This window comes from Pyxicephalus adspersus, chromosome 5 (assembly GCF_032062135.1).
Source record: "Pyxicephalus adspersus chromosome 5, UCB_Pads_2.0, whole genome shotgun sequence".
Taxonomy (NCBI): domain Eukaryota; kingdom Metazoa; phylum Chordata; class Amphibia; order Anura; family Pyxicephalidae; genus Pyxicephalus; species Pyxicephalus adspersus.
This window is the reverse complement of record NC_092862.1, coordinates 180,398-203,129: the sequence shown is the minus strand read 5'-3', so window position 1 is coordinate 203,129 and position 22,732 is coordinate 180,398. Positions and strand designations below refer to the sequence as shown.

The following is a 22,732-nucleotide window of genomic DNA, read 5'->3' as shown; positions in this document are numbered from 1 at the left end:
TGTTATTTTTTGCATGCAGGTCTGCATTCATTGTCACTCCCGTCATGCAGTGGAACATTCACTGGTACCAGTCTAGCCCACCTGGACCATCATGACGGTCTTGTTCCCTTTGCCCAAGGAGTCTTGCAGCAAGTACGTGAGTTTGGAATTGCGGAATGGTATGTGGGACTGTTTGGCCCTCAAGGCCTGAATCACCTCGCCAAGGGCCAGCAGGGACTTATTTATATTCTGGGCCTCCTTCAACCTCTCGCCCTCTGCCCCTGACTTGCATACCCGCTCTGAGCCAGCCAGGTCCACCAGATTCAGCTTTCCTAAGAGATGGAGACATGGAGGAAGGACAGAGCTTGTCTGCTTTGTCTTCACAGGTATGGAGAAGGTACAGGTAATACTTCAGAGAAATTCTAAAAAACCATACACTTGTTCGTTATAGTTATGTTAATTCACTTGAAATACCTGCCCCAGGACAGAGCTGTAAAATATGTCAATAGGCTCAGTGAGAAGTATTACTCACCTGTAGTACCCATCCATGGGCTCAGTGAGGATTATTGCACACTTGAATTACCTGTCCTAGTACACACCTGAAAATATTAACCACCTGTCCATAAGCTCATTGATGAGAATTACCCACCTGTCGTACCTGTTCATGGGCTAAGGGAGGAGTAATACCCACCTATACTACCTGTCTATAGGCTCAGTGAGGAGTATTACCCACCTAAATTACCTGTACCAGGACACACCTCTAGTATTGCCAACCTATATTACCTGTCCATGGGCTCAAGAAGGAGTTATACCCACCTGTAGTACCTGTCCATGGGCTCAGTGAGTATTACCCACCTGTAGTAACCATTCATGGGTTCAAAGAGGAGTATTAACCACCTGTAATAGCTGTCCATTGGGCTCACTGAAGAGAATTACCCACCTTTGGTACCTGTCCATGGGCTCAGTGAGGAGTATTACCCACCTGTAGTACCCATCCATGGGCTAGGTGAGGAGTATTACCCACCTGTAGTACCCGTTCATGGGTTCAGTGAGTAGTATTAACCACCTGTAGTACCTCTCCATGGGCTCAGTAAGGAGTATTACCCACCTGTAGTACCTGTTCATGAGCCTTATTGAGGAGTATTACCTGTCCCAGGACACACCTGTAGTATTACCCACCTATACTTCCTGTCCATGGGCTCAGTGAGTATTACTCACCTGAAGTGCCTGTCCATGGGGTCAGTGAGGATTATAACACAACTGAATTACCTGTCCCAGAACACACCTGTAGTATTACCCACCTATATTACATGTCCATTAGCTCAGTAAGGAGTATTACCCACCTGTTGTACCTGTCCATGGGCTCAGTGAGGGGTATTACCCACCTGTAGTACCTGTTCATGGGCTCATTGAGGAGTATTACCCACGTGTAGTACTTGTCCATGGGCTCATGAAGTATTATTAACCATCTGTAGTACCCGTTCATGGGCTCATTGAAGAGCAATAACCACCTGTAGTACCTGTCCATGGGCCCATTGAGGAGTATTACCCACCTAAACTACTCATCCATGGGCTCATTTAGAAGTATTACCCACCTGTAGTACCCGTCCATGGGCTCAGTGAGGAGTATTACCCACCTGTAGTACCTTTCCATTGGCTCACTGAGAAGTAATAACCACCTGTAGTATCCGTTCATGGGCTCATTGAGGAGTAATAACCACCTGTGGTACCTGTCCATGGGCTCACTGAGGAGTATTAACCCCCTGTAGTACCTGTCCATGGGCTCACTGAGGAGTATTACCCACCTTCAGTACCCACCCCTTCCATAGGCTCATTAGGTATTATTACTCACCTGTAGTACCCGTTCATGGGCTGATTGAGGATTACCTGTAGTACCTGTCCATGGGCTCATTGAAGAAAATTACCCACCTGTAGTACCTGTCAATGGGCACATTGAGGAGAATCAACCACCTGTATTACTCGCCCATGGGCCCAGTGAGGAGTATCAACCACCTGTAGTACCTGTCCATGAGCTCAGTGAGGAGTAATATCCACCTGTAGTATCTGTTCATGCGCTCAGAGAGGAGTATTAACCACCTATACTACCTGTCCATGTGGTCAGTGAGGATTATAACACACCTGAATTACCTGTCCCAGGACACATCTGTAGTATTACCCACCTATATTACCTGTCCATTGGCTCAGTGAGGAGTAATACCCACCTGTGATACCTGTCCATTGGCTCATTAAGGAGTATTACCCACCTGTGGTACCTGTCCATGGGCTCATTAAAGAGAATTACCCACCTGTGGTACCTGTCCATGGGCACACTGAGGAAAATTAACTACCTGTATTACTCGTCCATTGGCTCATAAAGGAGTATTACCCACCTGTAGTACCTGTCCATGGGCTCAGTGAGGAGTATTACCCACCTGTAGTAGCTGTTCATGGAGAGAAGAATGTTACTCACCTGTAGTAAGGACCCCAGAGCTGAATTCCCGGCCAGTAATGGTGATGGTCAGTAAGGCGTGGGAGCGAGAGCTACGTTCATTCATGTTGGTACAGAATGTTGCTCGGTTGCGTTTCCCCAGGGCCAGGAGCTGGAGGGGCAAACACACCCTGGAGGTCAGCTTATAGTGACACTAGTAAAGTTATGGCAGAGTAACATCCCAGAGAGCAGAGGATGAACCAGAACATTATCAGTCTCTTGTCACCTCATCTCACTATACCTTTTTAATGTGGCGGAAACTTTTGACTTCCATACTGGTTAGGCCTGGCACATGAAGCTGCCCGCTGCCATCAGGGTTGAGTTTGATGTCCAGCTTGTCTTGGGGGTCCCTGGAAAGAAGATCTCTGCAGAAGAAGACATCATCAGGCTATGAGTAACGTGCAAATGCTCTACATATACCGGGCAATCATTACTGGGGGTGGACTGGGAATCGATATCCACAAATATGAATGATGTTCCCCAACATTCCCCTAACAATCACTGATAATCTGTAGTCCAGAGATCATCCAGGGTAGAATAGTGAATGTTGTATGGGGTAGGACGGTGAATGTTGTACGAAACGTAGTGCCCACAATCTATGGGAATTTACACAGAAAAGTCACTGAAGTTGCAGAAATGACCTCTGTGCTGGCCATCGAGCCATTACATCACCCACCTGATGACCTCATTGTAGATCTCCACCATACTCAATGTGACTGTATAACTCCACAGACCCTTCCGTGCCTCCATCTCCTGATACAAAGCTCGTAGGGACTGAAGGTTGATCCCAGGATTGTCTGCTGTCCCCTGGTTAACATAAAATAAAAATAATTGGCTGTGACTGTTTCTCAACCCCTCATCCACAATATAGAGACAATGGAGCTATTGCTCATCCATGAACAACTGTCTAAGGTACCTCCTACAGGTGAAATTGAGTATAGCAGGATGATCATTATGTCTATGTATAAAACAAGCAGAGTTAGAGATTCATCTGTGTATGATGGAAGCATTATCATGAGGTGAATGTTTCACACAAGGAGACACTAGTAACTTTGTGATGAGTTGATTGGAGGAGAAGGGCTGGAGAAGAGGACACTTACTTTTCTTGAATAGGAGGGACTGAGAGGACACTTACCTGCTTCTGGACAGAAGGGATAAACAGGAGGGATGGAGAGTATGTTTACTGGACAGGTGATATGGTGATAGCTTTCTTCTGTTGGGTAGGAGGGACAGATGAGATCTACCTCCTTGGGTTGGGATGGATGGAGAGGACACTTACTTTCCTCAGATTGGATGGACAAGAAGAACAAATGTCTTCCTGGAATGGGATAGAGGAAGGAGACAATACCTATACGGTATGAATGGAGGGGACACTTACCTCCCTCAGATGGGATGAACAAAGAGGACAATTGTCTTCCTGGGATGGGATAGAGGTAGGAGACACATACCTATATGATATGAATGAAGGAGACACATACCTATATGATATGAATGGAGAGGACACTTACCTCCTTCAGATGTGATGGACAAAGAGGACAATTGTCTTCCTGGAATGGGAAAGAAGGAGACACATATCTATATAGTATGAATGGAGAGGACACTTACCTCCCTCAGATAGTATGGACAAAGAGGTCAATTGCTTTCCTTAAATGGGATAGAGGAAGGAGACACATACCTATGTGGTATGAATGAAGAGGACATTTACCTCCCTCAGATTGGATGGACAAAGGGGACAATTGTTTTCCTGAGATGGGATAGAGGAAGGAGACAATACCTATGTGGTATGAATGGAGAGGACACTTACCTTCCTCATATGGGATGGACAAAGAGATCAATTGCTTTCCTTAAATAGGATAGAGGAAGGAGACACATACCTATGTGGTATGGATGGGGAGGACACTTACCTCCCTCAGATTGGATGGACAGAGGACAATTGTCCTCCTGGGATGGGATAGAGGAAGGAGACACATGTCTATATGATATGAATGGAGAGCACACTTACCTCCCTCAGATGGAATGGACAAAGAGGACAATTGTCCTCCTGGAATGGGATAGAGGTAGGAGACCCATATCTATATGGTATGAATGGAGGTGACACTTACCTCCCAGTGATGCGATGGGAGAAGGGGATGCTGCCTTCCTTGGGATAGGATTGGCAGAGAAATACTTACCTCCTGATGATGGAATGAATGGAGGGTGCACTTACTGCTCTACTAGAGAGAATTGAGCTAACTTCTCTGCAACAGAAATATTAGGGGATATATCCCTGGGATGGAATGGACAAAGAGAAAATTTGCCTCCCTGGGATGGAATGAATGGAGGGGGCACTTACCTCCATGGTGTAGGTTTTTCCAGAACCAGTCTGTCCATAAGCGAAGATACAGACGTTGTAACCATTAATGCAGGATGTGACCACAGGTTCTATCTCCAGGAAAACCTGATGACCAATATAAAATATATAAATATCTACACTGCTATATCCAGCATGGCATCGGTTCCCCCATTCTCCTCCATGCTCTAATGTTCTTATTTCAATAAACCACCAATTATATGAAGTGCACTGACCTCCTCCTGGGTGGATTCCGGTAAGAAGACTTTATCCAGCTCAAAGCTTCTCTCCTTCCCCTTATGGGTAACAGAGAGTTTGGTGTCATCATTGACATCAGTGATTATTGAGGAGCCTCCAGAACCTTCCTGGTCAGTGATGTCCTTGTGTGGCCGCACTCTGCATAGCACCCGAATATTTCCTGAGAATAAGGACAATGATTGTGCAATCTTCTATGTATACTGCATAGCCAACCATAACAAAGCCCTCCCCAAATTCAAAGAAGGGTACTGGTAATGCTACAGTGTGCAACCTCCCTCTTGTGCTTCCAGTCTTGGGGTGACAGTTTAGGAAAGACCCTTTTCTATTCTATCTTTTCACTGGGTACAAAGCCAGCTCCATAAGGAAAAATGTCACTAATTGGGATTTTGAGCCAGGGCTTCTCATTCAACATCAGACCTCACAAATGGACTCAAATCCCCACACACTCCAAAATCCTGTCTAGAAGCATACAACTGCATGTTTTCAGGTTTGCAGGATGCCCCACGTTCTCCCATGATAGTCCTATCTTCTCCAGAGTTTTATTAAATCGGACTTTGTGACATTAATAGTACGCTCCACTGGGAACACCGCAGGTAGGTGTAATAGAAAGGCGTTCACAGACGTTTGCACATATAATTTATTTCTTGTGACAATCTACAAATGCTCATTTTTCATTTCTGTCTGATTTAACCTTTTAATCTGCCAGAAAGACTTTGTCATTCTAAAAGTTCTCAGCCCCATTCCTTCCATCATAATCTGATGATTTTTCCTTTGTATGTAATAACCCCAATGTTCCCACTAAGGGAAATTTTCAGAACATGGCTGGCAGGGGGCAGGTATTAGACCCTGGGGCAGATACAAATTCTTTCTTACCTTTTAGCTCCACAAGCTGGTTGTGATACCTCTTGCGCAGCTGCACCTCCCGCTGATATTTTTGCAGGAGATCTTTGTTGGCTTCTGACACAGTTGTCACGGCACTACAAATCTATAAGACATGAGACACTTTGATGACATTGTTATATATGACCATCGTGCATCTTATCCTGCCCCGGGGTCAGCCAACTCTTTTTTTGCTACCTAGGCAAGGAGATTTTTGCCCCTCATGAGGTCCCCTTAGCCTATTCTATCCCCTAAGCCCACTATTTATCCGCCCCTCTCTGCTGCCTGGCTCTCACCTGTCTTCGGGCCTCCTGGATAGAGGCTTCATAAAACTGCGAGAAGTTCCTCACTTGGCTTCTGAGACTGTTGTAGTTGGTCTTCATGTTCTTCAAAACAGGCTGAAGTGTTGCCAGGCGGCTCTGCACCCCTACAGATCAATATAAAATATTGTCTGGTCAACCATTATCAAATATTGACTGGTAATCAGAAACTTAATAGCTGCAAAATTATTAATGGGGGTCAGTCATCTAAACAGAGATTCTTCATAAGTTTGTTTTTTCCATGAAGCCGCCATGCAGTCTGTGGCACTTAAAGTCGTCCTATGGACAGATCCTTCAATCTTCTGGTCAGTGAAGTGTTCTATAGACAGATACTCCCATCTTCCGGTCAGTAGAGTGTCCTATAGACAGATACTCCCATCTTCTGGTCTGTAGAGTGTCCTATGGACAGATCCTCCCATCTTCAAGTCAGTAGAATATCCTATAGACAGATACTCCCATCTTCCGGTCAGTGGGGTTTCCTATGGGCAGTTACTCCCATCTTTCATTCAGTAGAGTGACCAATGAACAGCACTCCTATCTTTCAGTCAGAATGTCCTATGGACAAATACTCCAATCTTCTGGTCTGGGGGTTTCCAATGGGCAGATACTCCCAACTTCTGTTCAGTGAAGTGTCCTATGAACAAATACTCCCATCTTCCGGTCTGTGGAGTGTCCTTTGGACAGATACTCCCATCTTCTGGTCAGTAGAAAGTCCTATGGACAGATACTCCCATCTTCCGGTCAGTAGAATGTCCTATGGACAGATACTCCCATCTTCCGGTCAGCAGAGTGTCCTATGGACAGATACTCCCAACTTCTGTTCAGTGAAGTGTCCTATGAACAAATACTCCCATCTTCCGGTCTGTGGAGTGTCCTATGGACAGATACTCCCATCTTCCGGTCAGTAGAAAGTCCTATGGACAGATACTCCCATCTTCCGGTCAGTAGAATGTCCTATGGACAGATACTCCCATCTTTCGGTAATTATAGTGTCCTATGAACAGATACTCCCATCTTCTGGTCAGTAGAAAGTCCTATGGACAGATACTCCCATCTTCCGGTCAGTAGAAAGTCCTATGGACAGATACTCCCATCTTCTGGTCAGCAGAGTGTCTTATGGACAGATACTCCCATCTTTTCGTCAGTGGGGTTTCCAACGGACAGATACTCCCATCTTCCAAGCACTAATTACCTAGTTTTGTGATTTCTGATGATAATTGGTCTGGACAGATTTTTTTTTAGGTTTTTTTTTCCTAAAGAAGGAAATGTAAATGCTTCCACAACCTATCAGAATGCAAAGTTCACATTATTCTAGGTTGTAATGCAACAAAACAGAAAAAACACCTGGTCGTGGTGATGGTTGGGGGGTAATTTCTACCTACCTATCAGCTGATCTCGCAGGGTGTCCATGTCCTGCTCAGAGCATTCTGAGGCCTCTTTGATGGCTTCTTCCTTCTGGGCCTCCAGCTGTTGAATCTCTTGCATCAGCTGCTCTTTCAGCTTCTCAATCTCCAACTCATAGCTAGAAATCTGGATGAAAGATAAAGAATGAATCAGGAGACCTCAACCCTAAGAAATAATAGTGAAGGGATTTTGTTTTATCACCACTGCTTTTTACCCTAAAACAAGTGTACCAGAATGAAAAAACGGCTTAAAAAGCTCAGGTGGAGCTCCGCTGTCAATTTGAATGATTTCTGTGTCTGTAATTAATGTGAAATGGGTGCCCTATTATACCCTGAGCGCCATCAGGTCCTACAAAATCTGATTTTAGGCAATAATCATCTCTCATCTGCAGTAACTCCACTAACAAGCTGGACCACGTCAGCCAATCATACACAAGATGCCACATTTTCCTGCCTTAGCACCCACTTCATCATCATCAGCACCTAAAATGCAGTATCTGCCCATCGATGGTCCCTGATGGTTTTATTAAATGTGCTGAAGATCTAACCCCAGAATTATCTTTCTGCCCCCTTGGAACTAAAGACCATCCCACACAAAAAATGCCAGTCTGTCTCATTTCTATAGATGCGGATGTCTCATTTCTATGGAAGGCCTTTGACAGGGTCAACTGGCAATTCCTGGACCTGATACTCTAACAAATCAATATAGGTTCTGATTTTCGATCCAGAATCATGTCCCTGTATGCCTCTCCTGAGGTCTGAACCTTTTGCTATATCTAACAGAACCAGACATGGCTGCCCACGTTCCCCCCTCCACTTTGCATTGGTGATGGAACATCTGGCAGTTGCTATTCGCAATAACTCTTCAATCCATGGAATTCAATCCCCTACCACTCACCATAAAATAGCTCTATATGCGGATGATGGGACTCAACCTCTTATTACCCTTCCTTTATTATTCCAGGATTTCCACAGATTTGGCCTTCATAGTAACTTTAAAATTAACCTCTCCAAACAGAGGCTTTAAACATTATCTTACCAAAATCGCTTGCCTCACAAATCTTTCTGAATTTTCCTTTTAATTGGAGCTCCACTCACAGTATTTAATTGGGTATAGGAGTTCCTTCTGATCCAACCAAACTCCAACCAAACTCTAACTCCCGATTCTTAGGACCCTTTAGAAGGATCTCGATCAATGGAAGAATATCGCTCCATCTTGGTATGGTAGAATGAATGTTTTAAGGATGGACTCTTTACTCAAGTTGATTTGGGGTGGCGGCAGACCAAGGCTTAAACATGCACAGGTAGGAGGCATGGGGTCATATAGGGGTAAACTCTCTAATATAGCCTAACAGAAGCTCTCCAGGCTAGGCCTGAGGACACTACCATGGTTACCTACTACCATTAGACAATACCCTCTGGATTCCCCGTCCTGGACTCTACCCAGGGTACGTTTATTTCATCTAGTTTGAACCCCTTATTTCCACAATCCTGGTCATTACAAATGCAGCTCGCTAGATTTTGCAAGGCTCTTCAACTTTCCCCTGGCGTGCACAGACAATTGTCTTCATTTGGTGGAAACTGCGTCATCTAGTGTGCTATTTCCAAGATGCTCTTGGAAACCTATGACAAAATGATACCAACATTTCTAGCAGAATGGCATAAGGACCTCGATAGAGGTTTAGCAGAGCTGGACTGGCTCACTGCCTTTCAAATTGCTCATAAAACATCTGGATACACAGGAAACAAATGACAAAATCTTATCCCGTTGGTATAGATACTAGGTCTCACTACACCGTAAGTTTCCCATGGTGCCCGGTACTTGCTGGAGATGTGGTGGGGCTGGAGGTACTTACCTGCATAATTGGTGGGGCTGCCCAGTTCTGCAGCCATATTGGCCTTCGCAATATGCTCAGACATGTACGCTATTGATTTGATTCCTACTCCGGAAATGGCCCTGCTCTCTATATTTCCAGATCTTTCACCCCTCCAAAAAAGGCCCTAAATGGTGGCAGCAGCCCGCCAGCTTATTCCATTATTCTGGAGGCAAACAACTCCACCCCCATTAGATAGATGGGTTTCCAAGAACAACTAAATTATGAGAATAGAAGAAATTAGAGCCTTTACAATGATTGTATGGACACATTTACGACATATTGGGCCTGTTGGGAACATTATAGCACCTCTTCCAAATTGAAATCAAGGCTAGGTTCTTCTTCCCAGACATCCAATTGCTAACCTTAGGTCACTTTCACTCTATTTCCAAATAAATAATGCCCCTCCCATATTTTCCTCCCCAAGTTCCCGCCCATTCTGCCCTTCATTTAGATTTTATGTTTATTGTGTGATCATTACTGGTATGTTTTTTTTCTTTTATTCTGTACTGTTATTTGCACTTGAAAAATTTAGATTTTTGCATGGATCTTTCTTGTTGTACAAAATGTATGTAATATTTTTCTTTGCCTTTCTTAATAAAAATATATTATTATTGTTATTATTATTAAACAGGATTTATATAGTGCCAACATATTACGCAGCGCTGTACATTAAATAGGGGTTGCAAATGACAGACCAATACAGACAGTGATAAAGGAGGGGAGGGCCCTGCCCCGAAGAGCTTACAGTCTTGTAGGTGGGGGAATTTACATACAATAGGATGGGAGATAAAGACTATCTCAGCCTATCCCCGGGACTGTCCAAAGATACTGCTGCGCTGTATGGACGATAATGCTGCGCTGTATGGACTATAATGCTGTGCTGTATAGACTATAATGCTGCGCTGTATAGACTATAATGCTGCGCTGTATGGACGATAATGCTGCGCTGTATGGACTATAATGCTGTGCTGTATAGACTATAATGCTGCGCTGTATGGACTATAATGCTGCACTAGGATAAACGGTTATTAGTTATAAAGATAGCTTTGTGCTGAACCTTTCTTTCAACCTCTGCCCCATCCTTTAAAACCTGCTCCTACCTTGAAGTCTGACCCTTCTTACAAACCCTGACCCCATTAAAGTTCCACCCCTTCCATTGAAGCCCTGCCCCTTCCCTTAAAGCACCACCCCTTCAATTGAAGCCCCTCCCCTTTAATTTTTAAGCCCTTGTCTCCTAAACCCCCCCCCTTTCTATTGAAACCCTGCCCCTTCCCTTAAAGCCCTGCCCCTTTTTAGATGGCAGGTTGTCCTTGGCTCATAAAGCTATTCTACCAATTACTAGTAAGAAATAAAGCATCATATTACCTCCTCCCACCTCTGTATAATTCTGGGTAGAGGCCCCTTTATATAGGTGCCTCTTACCTTAGCCTGCAGGCTGCTGGTGAGCTCCTCTGACCTCTTCAGCTGCTCCTCCAGTTGATGGCACCGTTCTCCATGGCGGGACACTTGGTCCATCAGGCTTCGGTTCCTCTCCTCTGCCTTGGCTAAGCTGCACAGCAATGTTGGCGACTCCACTTCCACCGTCTGTGTCACATACTGCAAAGGCAGGAACCTGTTACATAGGGGTGGGGCCTGCTAGGATACCCAGAATGCATCAGTGCAGCCCTGCAGCCTCACCTGCACCTCTGCCACTCTGTGTCTCTCGCTCTCCAAGGACAATTGTAGGCCCTGAATCTTCTCTTCCAGCTGGCGTGTCTGCTCCTCCCGCCGCCATTGCAGGGTGTCCATGTGGCCCTTGGCATAGACCAGCTGCTCTGTCTTCTCCTGCAATGTGGTCTCTAGTTGGAGAACCTTATTGCGCAGCTCCTCGTTTTCCTGGGATGGGGACAATTTTGTGAAAATCTGGGTGAAAAAACTGACTGAAGATTTACCCCTACTGGGGGTAGACCCGATAGGTGTACAGTGATAAGAGGAACCCCAGGGGTAAAAATGGAACATATCTACCTGTTTATATGATATACCCATGGTGATTTAGTGAATTTCACCTCCCTGATTGGGGCTGCGTAGTCACATATCATGGAGTAGGGGCTGTACCTTCATGAGATGGGCAGAGGGCTGGCAGTTGATGGTGGCCAGTTTCTCCAGTAAGCCCTGAGTTACACTCAGACTCCTCTTCAGGCCCTGGTTCTCCACACTGAGGTTCTGGATGTGCTTCTCCGAGTCGGTGACACCCTGCGGGGACAACACACCGGGGATAAGAAGATTTAGAGTTCCCCCCTGAATGCCCTCGTCATCCACCCTAATGGCAAAATCTGGCATTGTGCCATCGGAAATAGGATCACTACTTACCATTTCTGCCTGGAGCTGAGACAGCTGCTCCTCTCTCTGCTGAATCTTCTCCTTCAGCTCTTCTATCTAAAAAAAGACATAGAGAAGATGATGTAGAAACCATCGAGACTGGTGTCCTCACATCCAAGGAATGGCCTCCTCATATCTGGGCCTGGCCTCCTCATATCCATGCCTGGCCTCCTCTTATTTGGGCCTGGCCTCCTCATATCTTGGCCTTGCCTCCTCACAACCAAAGAATGGCATCCTCATATCCAGGAAAGGCCTCCTCACAGCCAAAGAATGGCCTCTTCATACCTGGGCCTGGCCTTCTCATATCCGGGCCTTGCCTCCTCAAAAGCTAAGGAATGGCCTCTTTACAGCCAAGGAATGGCCTCTTTACAGCCAAGGAATGGCCTCTTTACAGCCAAGGAATGGCCTCTTTACAGCCAAGGAATGGCCTCTTTACAGCCAAGGCATGGCCTCTTTACAGCCAAGGCATGGCCTCTTTACAGCCAAGGCATGGCCTCTTTACAGCCAAGGAATGGCCTCCTCATATCAGGGCCTGGCCTACTTACAGCCATAGAATTGCCTCTTCATATCCAGGCTTGGCCTGCTCATATTCAGGCCTGGCCTCCTTAAAGCTATGGCCTGCTCATATCCAGGCCTGGTCTCCTCAAAGCTAAGGAATGGCCTTCTCATATGCAGGCCTGGCCTCCAAGGAATGGCCTCCTCGTATCTGGGCCTTACAGCCATAGAATGGCCTCCTCAAATCCAGGCCTGGCCTCCTCATATTTGAACCTGGCCTCCTTAAAGCTAAGGAACGGCCTCCCCATATCTGGGCCTGGCCTCCTCAAAGCCAAGGAATGGCCACCTCATATCCGGGCCTGGCCTCCTCAAAGCCAAGGAATGGCCTCCTCAAAGCCAAGGAATGGCCTCCTCAAGGCTAAGAAATGGCCTCCTCACATCAGGGACTGGTCTCCTCAAAGCCAAGGAATGGCCTCCTCATACTCCTCAAAGCTAAGGGATGGTCTCCTCATATCTGGGCCTGGCCTCCTCAAAATTTGGACTTGCCTCTTCACAGCAATAGAAAGGCCTCCTCATATCATACCCCTCCTCATATTCGGGCCTGGACTCCTCAAAGCTAAGGAATGGCCTCCTCATATCTGGGCCTGGCCTTCTCATATCCGGGCCTGGCCTCCTCAAAGCCAAGGCATGGCCTCCTCATAGCCAAGGAATAGCTTCCTTATATCTAGGCCTAGCCTCCTCATATCTGGCCCTGCCCTCCTCAAAGCCAAGGAATGGCCTCCTTATACCTTATATTCAGGCCTGGCCTCCTCAAAGCTAAGGAATGGTCTCATATCTGGGCCAAGCCTCCTCATATTCAGGCCTGACCTCTTCAAAGCTAAGGAATAGCCTCCTCATATCTGAACCTGGCCTCCTCATATCTTGGCCTTGCCTCCTCACAGCCATAGAAGGAGGTCAGGCCTGGATATGAGGGGGCTAGGCCCAGATATGAGAAGGTCATTCCCTGGATGTGAGGACGCCGGTCACGATGGTTTCGGGCCTGGCCTCCTCAAAGTTATGGCCTTCTCATATCCGGGCCTGGCCTCCTCAATGCTAAGGAATGGCCTCCTCATATCCAGGCCTGGCCTCCTCATATCCAGGCCTGGCCTCCTCATATCCAGGCCTGGCCTCCTCAAAGCTATAACCTTCTCATATCTGAGCCTGGCCTCCTCAAAACTAAGGAATGGCATCCTCACATCCAGGCCTGGCCTCCTCATATTCGGGCCTGGCCTCCTCATATTCAGGCCTGGCCTCCTCATATTCAGGCCTGGCCTCCTCAAAACCAAGGAATGGCCTTCTCATCTCTGGGCCTGGCCTACTTACAGCCATAGAATGGCCTCCTCATATCAAGGCCCGGCCTCCTCATACTCGGGCCTGGCCTCCCTAAAGCTAAGGAATGGCCTCCTCATATCTGGACCTAGCCTTCTCATATTCGGGCCTGGCCTCCACAAAGCTAAGGAATGGCGTCCTCATACTAAGGAATGGCTTCCTTATATCTGGGCCTGGCCTCCTCAAAGCTAAGGAATGGCCTCCTTACAGCCAAGAAATACCCTCCTCATATCCGGGCCTGACCTCCTCAAAGCCAAGGAATGGCCCCCTCATATCAGGGACTGGCCTCCTCAAAGCTAAGGAATGGTCTCCTCATATCCGGGACTGGCCTCCTCAAAGCTAAGGAATGGTCTCCTAATATCTGGGCCTGGCCTCCTAAAGCCAAGGAAAAGCCTCCTCATATCTGAGCCTGGCCTCCCCATATCTCGGACTTGCTTTCTCAAAGCCATAGAAAGGCCTCCTCATATCCAGGCCTGGCCTCCTCATATCCGGGCCTAGCCTCCTCAAAGCTATGGAATGACGTCCTCTTATCAGCGACTGGCCTTGTCAAAGCTAAGGAATGGCCTCCACATAGCTAAGGAATAGCCTCCTTATATCTGGGCCTGCCCTCCTCAAAGCTAAGGAATGGCCTCCTCATATCCAGGCCTGGCCTCCTCAATGCTAAGCAATGGTCTCCTCATATCTGGGCCTGGCCCCCTCAAAGCTAAGGAAAAGCCTCCTCATATCTGGGCCTGGCCTCCCCATATCTTTGACTTGCTTTTTCACAGCCATAGAAAGGCCTCCTCATATCCATGCCTGGCCTCCTCAAAGCTAGGGAATGACCCCCTCATATCAGGGACTGGCCTCCTCAAAGCTAAGGAATGGCCCTTACATAGCTGAGGAATAGCCTCCTTATATCTGGGCCTGCCCTCCTCAAAGCTAAGAAGTGGCCTCCTCATAGGTAAGGAATGGCCTCCTCATTTCTAAGCCTGGGCTGCTTATATCTTGGCCTTGCCTCCACACAGCCAAAGAATGACCTCCTCATAACCAGGTCTGGCCTCCTCATATTCGGGTCTGGCCTCCTCAAAGCTAAGAAATGGCCTCCTCATATCTGGGCCTGGCCTCCTCAAAGCTAAGGGATGGCCTCTTTACAGCCAAGGAATGGCCTCCTCATATCTGGGCCTGGCCTCCTCAAAGCTAAGGGATGGCCTCTTTACAGCCAAGGAATGGCCTCCTCATATCTGGGCCTGGCCTACTTACAGCCATAGAATGGCCTCCTCATATCCAGGCCTGGCCTCCTCAAAGCTAAGGAATGGTCTCCTCATATAAGGGCCTAGCCTTCTTATAACCGGGCCTGGCCTCCTCAAAGCTAAGGAATGGTCTCCTCATATAAGGGCCTAGCCTTCTTATAACCGGGCCTGGCCTCCTCAAAGCTAAGGAATGACCCCTTCATAGGTAAGCAATTGCCTCCTCAAATCTGGGCCTGGCCTCTTTATATTCGGGCCTGGTCTCCTCAAAGCTAAGGAATGGCCTATTCATATCTGGGCCTGGCCTACTTACAGCCATAGAATGGCCTCCTCATATCCAGGCCTGACCTCCTCATATTCGGGGCTGGCCTCCCTAAAGCTAAGGAATGGCCTCCTCAAATCTGGGCCTGGCCCCCTCAAAGCTAGGGAATAGTCTTCTTACAGCCAGGGAATGGCCTCCTCATATCCGGGCCTGGCCTCCTCACAGTCAAGGAATGCCCTCCACATATCTGGGCGTGGCCTCCTCAAAGCCAAGAAATGCTCTCACAGCCAAGAAATGGCCTCTTTATATCAAGGACTGGCATCCTCATAGCCAAGGAATGGCCTCCTCATATCTGGACCTGCCCTCCTCATATCAGGGCCCTCCTTTTAGTCAGGGACCTGGTTTTCTGACCTCTATCATCTCTTGGTCAGGCTTGGACTCCTCATGGTTGGACCTTCTTATAGACAGCATCTGGCTTCCCATTTGTTAGGGTCCAGCCTTATAGCCCTAAATCTCCCTATCTCCCCTACTCCCCAGGTTTTTCCTTCCTTACATCGGCAATGCCATTAAACTCTGTGCACCCCCTTTTGAAAATTGGATACCACCTATACCCCAAGTACTCTTTTTTTCACACTGCATGTTCCCCTACACTCAGAGAGCCCTCCTTCTCACTCTAGATTTATCCTGGGTAATTTCTTTCTCACAGTAAATACCCCCTAAACTTTGAGCACCCCCTACTCACACCAGATACCCCCTACACCCTGAATTCCCATTTTTAACACCAGATTACCCTAAACCCTCCTCACACAAAATACCCTCTTACACCCTTGGTACCCTCTTTTTCACACTGGATATCCACAACCATTATTACAACAGGTACTCCCCACTCCCAGGGTACCAACATTTCTCACATCAAATACCCCCCTAGACCCTGGGTAACACCTTCTAAATACCAGATATACCCAACTTCGCACACTGGATACTTTTCTCACACTCTCCCATGTCAGATACTTTCCTATAGCCTGAGCATTCCCCCCTCTCACACCAGATACCCCCCCCCTCAGGTCCTGGGTACCTCTTTATACATTGGATACCCCCTACACCCTAATTATCCCTCACCTTACTCCCCATATGCCCTACATTTTACCCTCACCCACCTAAACCTAAATCCTGGGTACCTGCCTTCTTACACTGCATAACCTGCTACACCACAAGTACCCCCACATTAAAAATCTCCACCCTGAATACCCCCTCCTCACATCCAATATCCCCATACACTATGGATACCCCCAGATGGGTACCCCCTTCATACAGTAGGTACCCCCTACCCCCTAGGTATCCCCCATCCCACACTAAATAACCCTCTTGAATGCAGGGCACTCTCCTTCCCACACTACATATCACCCTACATCCTGGAAACCCCAATCTCACACCAGGTACCCCCTACATCCTTGGTACCTTGCAAACCACACAAGATACCCCTGCACACCCTAGTACCCCCAACTCACCATAAATAACTACCTACACTGTAGGTACCTCCTTCTTATACTGGATTTGTCTTGCACCCTTCATACCGTTCATCTTAAGCCTGATAACACCCACACCATGGGTATACACCCCAGATACCCCCTTTCTTGCCTCAGACATCATCCCTTTTATACCTCTCTCCCAGGGGGTACTTACCTGCTGAAGTAGGTCCCCAGACTGCTGCTGGCACTGTCTGTCCTTCTCCTCTATGTCTTGCTTCAGCTCTCCAATCTCCACCTGTAACTGTGCTCGTTCCCCCTGCAACATACTGATAGACTCCACCAGTTTGTGAACCCCGATCGGGGGCAGGGGGGGCAGCGCATACCCTGGGTACAACGCAACTGAAGGAGAGAGAAGGGACAGTCACTCATGTGATCTTCTCATAGCATCTGATAATATTACCCACAAGGAGCCACCCCAAATGACCCCTATATCTGTCCAGAGCCCTGGGGCCCTATAGCCCCCCCTCCTCCCCCGTGATGTCACGTCAGTTCTGCCCCAATATTCCTTGTCTGACCCCTCACTTCTCCATCTATAACTTGGAGATGTGAATCTAAAGGTATAAATGGGAACTCCTCATTGGATGGTGGGCTATAGTGGAGAGGAGCCACTTCAGGAACCACTGGAAAGCCTCAGCTTAGGGTGGCATACTTCACAGGAGGGGCAATTACTGGATTCACACCTCTCTGCAGGCTGTGCAGGGCATTTTGTTGCTCACAGATGATGCTCTCCAGGCTTTCGATGAGGCTGAGTTTGTCCTTCATGCGTTCCCGGTGGGCGTGGCTTAGGCTCCTCATTTGCCTCTTGCGGCGTCGCTCCTCCCTGCGGAGCTGTGTGCGGTACTCCTCGGCCTTCCCCTGCAGGCGCTGCATGTGGGAGTAATGCTCCAGGAAGGTGATGAGATGAGACATGACGGTGAGGAGTGGAGAGGAGGCCTGGGGGAGGAAAAAGACCCCGTGGGGGTGACGCCCACTACAATAAAATCCACACACCATACAATCTGATTGGATAAAAGCTGCAGATTTACCTGCCCACCACTGACAGATCGCTCCGCCTCCTGCTTGAAGCTCAGGAACTCACTGAGGGGGGAGCAGATATCATCTACACATTGGTTCCCAACTCCGCCCACTTCATCTTCTGACCCCGAGCTCCCATCATCGCTGGCTATGGAGAACAAGGAGTGGTGTCACCCATTTTCAGGAGGTGTCATTGGATTGGACAATTCTATGGTTTGGTCCTGTGTGTGCCATCATCAATACCAGATTCACCATCTGTTCTCAGAAATACAACCAATCCACTCCATCCAATCACCTCACTACACACAGACTGACTGGACACTGATTGGTCCAACACACATATTACAATCTGAGGGCATATAAAGAGAACCTGTCACCATAGACAGGACACAGAAAGCCTGTGTTGTGTATAATAAATAATTGCTGTGACCATCCCCTGCCTTATATCAGGGTTGCTGATCTCTGACAACACAGGGGCACAATTAGGAGACAGGGACTAAGCGTTGTCACCCCATAACAGGAAGTGTCCAAACAAGGACCTTCATGGCAGGGTCACCAGGGATTCAAATATTGTAAACTGCAGATTTATAAACATGAAATATTGTAAGGTGATAATGATGATGAGAATGATACATACCGTGTTTCCCCGATGATAAGGCAGGGCCATCAAATAAGACAGCCCCCCTCTTTATCAAACTCTCTGGGACCTTTCCAACTATGAACTTTAACCCCCCTAGTGGTATTCCCGAGTCACACTCGGGGTCGCTAAAAGCATTAAAAAAAACACTTACCTTGTTCCAATGTCGTCCCCCGGCGTCCTGCTGGTCCCTGCTGGGTCCTGGGGACACGTCTTCTTCCTCCGATCTCCGGGGTTTCCCGGTGACGTCGGTACATGCGTCCGTGCGGGCGGGAGGATCGGTGGGAAATTCAAATAATTTTGTATTGGATTTAATACAAAATAGCTGTATTGAGTGTAATACAAAAAAATCTTTATATAATATATAAATAGTTATATAAATTTATAATATACATGGTACTGTACAGTTATAATTTATTTTTCCAGATTTTTGTGTTTTTTGATTTAAAGTTTAATATTGAATTTATTAAATATTGGAAATATTTCAGTGAGTTATGGCTAAGAATTATAGGACTACAATGTAAAATAAATTTCCATGCATAAAAATGTAAAGCTTTTTGTGTGGAAATACGGACAGAATTAGAACGCTAGGGGGGTTTAAACTAACCGGTCTTTAGTTACCTGGTAATGACTTTGCTCTTTTTTTGAAGATAAAAACCACATTGGCCTTACACCAATCCATCGGTACCTTGCCAGTGACTAAAGAGTCTCTAACAATTAGAAATAATGGCTTTGAAATAACTGAGCTCAGCTCTTTAAGGACACGTGGATGTAATCCATCAGGTCCTGGTGCTTTGTCAACCTGAATTTTTCCCAGCTGTTTCTCAGTCATATAATTTCTGAGCCATTGTGACTCATTTAAGGCAGTGACATTGCTATTATGAATTTAGACTTGAGCTCTGACATTTTCCTTTGTGTACACAGAGCTAAAAAAAAGTGTTTAGTAAATCTGCCTTGTCTCTATCCCCAGTTACCAACCCAGCGACATCCTTTAAGGGGCCTACATGCCCAGATCTGATCTTTTTGCTATTAATATATTTGAAAAAAATTTGGGGGTTTGCCTTACTTTCCTTTGCAATCTGTCTTTCATTTTGAGTTTTGCACATTTTATCTCCTTTTTACATCTTTTGTTATATTCTTTATAGTTTTCAAATGATGATGGTGATCCTTCATTTTTATATTTTTGGAATGCCCTTTTCTTGTTCCTTATGGAACAATTTGCTTTTGTAGAACAGACTTGAAACATTCCCATTTCTGTTCTGTGCTCTTTGAGGACAATATTGTCTCCCAGTCCAAATAAGATAGAGCCGCCCTTAATAATGGAAAATTTGCTCTCTTATAATGAAATGTTTTTATCTTTCTTGTTTTTGCTTCCTGATTACAGCTTACATTAAATGAAATCATATTATGGTCACTGCTACCCAGATTCTCTTTTATTTGCACATTTGTTATAAGCTCTGCATTGTTAGAAAGAACTAGGTCCAGCAGAGTATCATTTCTAGTTGGGGCTTCTATAAACTGTACCATAAAATTATCTTGTATTACATTCACACATTTCCTCCCTTTTGCTGTTCCTGTATTGTCATTACTCCAGTCAGTGTCAGGGTAGTTGAAATCTCCCATGATTAAAACATTTCCACTTGTTGCTGCTTTTTCTATTTGTGCTAGTAGTAGATTTCTATTTCTTCCTTAGCACTGGGGGGCGCTATAGCAGACTCCAATAATTAACCCCCCTAGCGTTCTAATTCTGTCAGTTTTTTGATGCAAAAAGTGATCCTAATTTTTTTGCGTAGAAATTTTGTTTATATTGTGGGCCTGTAATTCTTAGGATTAACTCCCGGGTATGAAAATTATATTTATTTATTATATTATAATCATAAATTACAATATAATACATAATTAAAAAATAATTTTAAAAAATAATGAAATAATAGACAACAACAATGTAATTTAAAATAAACTATAAAATTAAAAATGTACTTTTATTTTTATTGTATGTTGTATTGTATTTTTACTGTAAAAACCATTTAAAAGCAGGTCACATTGTAATCTGCTTTTAAATTTCCCGCCCGGCCACACCCCCCCCATACATCACCAATCACATCACCCGGAAGATGTCACATCCTCCCGCCTCCAGACGCTGCTGCTCTGCATCTCCAGGGGGATACAAAGCACAATGCAGACCTTCTCTTCCAGGAGATGCAAGCAGGAATAGTAAATTCTGGGGGTGATGCCAGCTGGAATTTACTATTGCTGCTCACATCTGCAGTTAGGCGGAAGTCCTGCATTGTGCTTGGCATCTTACTGCTGATAGTGAGCAGCGTGGCCGGGACCCGGGTGGTGATTACTCCCTAATCTGCTTTAAAATTTCTCGCCCGGCCACGCCCCCTGACAGACCGGCGCCCCGGCATCACAGCGGGACCATCAGATCGGCGCTGGAGCGGGATCACCGCTTTATGCTAATAAAATCTACCCTGAGTCACACTCGGGATTATCCTTAGGGGGTTAATTGTGTGTTATTCACCCCCACATTCACCTCCAACCATAATGCCTCAACCTCATCACTTGTTCCATCCACAATTTCTTCTTTCACATTCCCTTTTAGATCACTTCTCACATACAGACACCACCACCCTTCCGTGTGACTCGGGCTTTAGGAAAGAGAGTATACCCAGGAATATTGGCAGCCCAGTCATGTGAAGAACAAAGCCAGGATTCAGCAATACCAATTCTGTAAAAATGACTTACATGATATATACATATTACATAAATCAACAAAGAATGACCGACCCTTTAATTTTCACATGGCCACATCCCTAATTTAACTAGTAATAGGCCTTTAGCTCAATAAATGGGACTTTGTAGGCCAACCATATCTGATTTCCACATGCGTATCAAACAACATTACTTTTATTAAATAACATTAAGAACATAACATTAAAAACTCATTAAAGTGTGCAACAAACGTCATCACATATTCCTGTCTGGGTCCTAGGGGCATACCCTGCTGATTTTCGACGCGTTTCACAGAATCAATCGGCTTCTTCAGGACAGAAATATTAAAACATTCCATTTTACCCATCGGACATCTTGCTTTGATTCAACGGATGTTGACAAGTCGCACTAAATATCATGTAAGTCATTTTTACAGCTTACAATATCTATAAAACCGCTTACTTTTATGTTTATTGGATACCTCTTGTAGGATAACAACTATTTTCTTTTAACAATTGGGAAATTGGTTTTGACCATTGATATTTAAAACAGTATCCTAAATGTTTGGAACAAAAATTGTTTCACATCATTTTAATATCCTTTTCAATGTATATGTGTACATAATAATAAATCATACCTGCATGAGTATAAATTCGCTGATCAACCCCTGAAGAAGCCAAAAACAGGCGAAACGTATCGGGTGAGAACAGTTCCTATGAATGGATATTCTTTCTGCATTACAACAAGCTACGGATATATATGTGCGCAGAATGTTAGACCATGTATAGCGCCCTCTAGGGCCTGAACTGTACCATACGGGACCACAATTCCTATGGTGATTGGCCAGTATGGATACGCTATGTATTGCTATTTATGAGATGTATCACGGAATACTTTGTTGTTTGCTTTGTCTTTCATATATTCCGCTATTTTGTTTGCCAGATATCTAGGATGAGGACGATGAGGAGGATAATGATGATATGAAGTGTCGCCAGTCGTTGCTGTAATCTCAAACTTGCACATTTGTCCCCCCTTCCCCCCTCAGGCTCTGTGGCCCCTCCCACTGACCCCCACACATGTGACATAGGGGTCCTTAAGGGGTCCCACACTGACACCCTGATATTGCAGTCCCTGGAGCTCTGTGGGGGATGGGTTAGATTTAACCCTCGGCTGGCTAGGGTGGTGTTGATCTATGATTGGTCGCCTTGTGACTGCAGTTCTCACAAATTGTACAATCAGATTGTGCTGTCACTCACTGTCCAGCTCATCCAATTCGGATCTTAGGAAGTCCCTCGGGGTTTTGGCCTCCAGTTTCTCCGGCTGGCCGGCACCATGGTCATCCTGTGTGAGAGGAGAAGGATTAGACTGTTAGCCTTTAGACCGAGCACTGTAATCTCCACCCTTTTCACCATGTCTGACCAATCAGAGTCTGGTGTACACAGAGCAACTACAGGACCAATCAGATCAGTTACCAGTGAATGGCTGGAGGACCCCATAGGGGGGCCCCACAAAGAAAGGAATAGGGCCACGATAGGACCAGGGCATTATAAGCAAGGGATTGTGCAGCCACTAGAGCTGACCACTGACCCCATTAT

General features: G+C 46.0%; 1 protein-coding gene across 1 annotated transcript in view; it reads right to left on the bottom strand.

The window, feature by feature from the left end:
• LOC140331850 (uncharacterized) overlaps nucleotides 1-22,633 on the bottom strand; it is a 23,923-nt gene extending 1,290 nt beyond the window's left edge. Inside the window, exons 1-18 of the mRNA XM_072413181.1 lie at nucleotides 22,610-22,633; nucleotides 22,394-22,478; nucleotides 17,797-17,933; nucleotides 17,452-17,704; nucleotides 16,926-17,110; nucleotides 11,883-11,948; nucleotides 11,628-11,765; nucleotides 11,211-11,408; nucleotides 10,956-11,129; nucleotides 7,636-7,783; nucleotides 6,230-6,360; nucleotides 5,928-6,039; nucleotides 5,033-5,214; nucleotides 4,800-4,904; nucleotides 3,144-3,274; nucleotides 2,709-2,832; nucleotides 2,450-2,579; nucleotides 82-311 (exon numbers count right to left, since the gene is read on the bottom strand). Of these exons, the coding sequence (XP_072269282.1) occupies nucleotides 82-311; nucleotides 2,450-2,579; nucleotides 2,709-2,832; nucleotides 3,144-3,274; nucleotides 4,800-4,904; nucleotides 5,033-5,214; nucleotides 5,928-6,039; nucleotides 6,230-6,360; nucleotides 7,636-7,783; nucleotides 10,956-11,129; nucleotides 11,211-11,408; nucleotides 11,628-11,765; nucleotides 11,883-11,948; nucleotides 16,926-17,110; nucleotides 17,452-17,704; nucleotides 17,797-17,933; nucleotides 22,394-22,478; nucleotides 22,610-22,633 (2,553 nt within the window). The remainder of the gene's footprint in view (nucleotides 1-81; nucleotides 312-2,449; nucleotides 2,580-2,708; nucleotides 2,833-3,143; nucleotides 3,275-4,799; nucleotides 4,905-5,032; nucleotides 5,215-5,927; nucleotides 6,040-6,229; nucleotides 6,361-7,635; nucleotides 7,784-10,955; nucleotides 11,130-11,210; nucleotides 11,409-11,627; nucleotides 11,766-11,882; nucleotides 11,949-16,925; nucleotides 17,111-17,451; nucleotides 17,705-17,796; nucleotides 17,934-22,393; nucleotides 22,479-22,609) is intronic.
• Nucleotides 22,634-22,732: the final 99 nt, after the last annotated feature.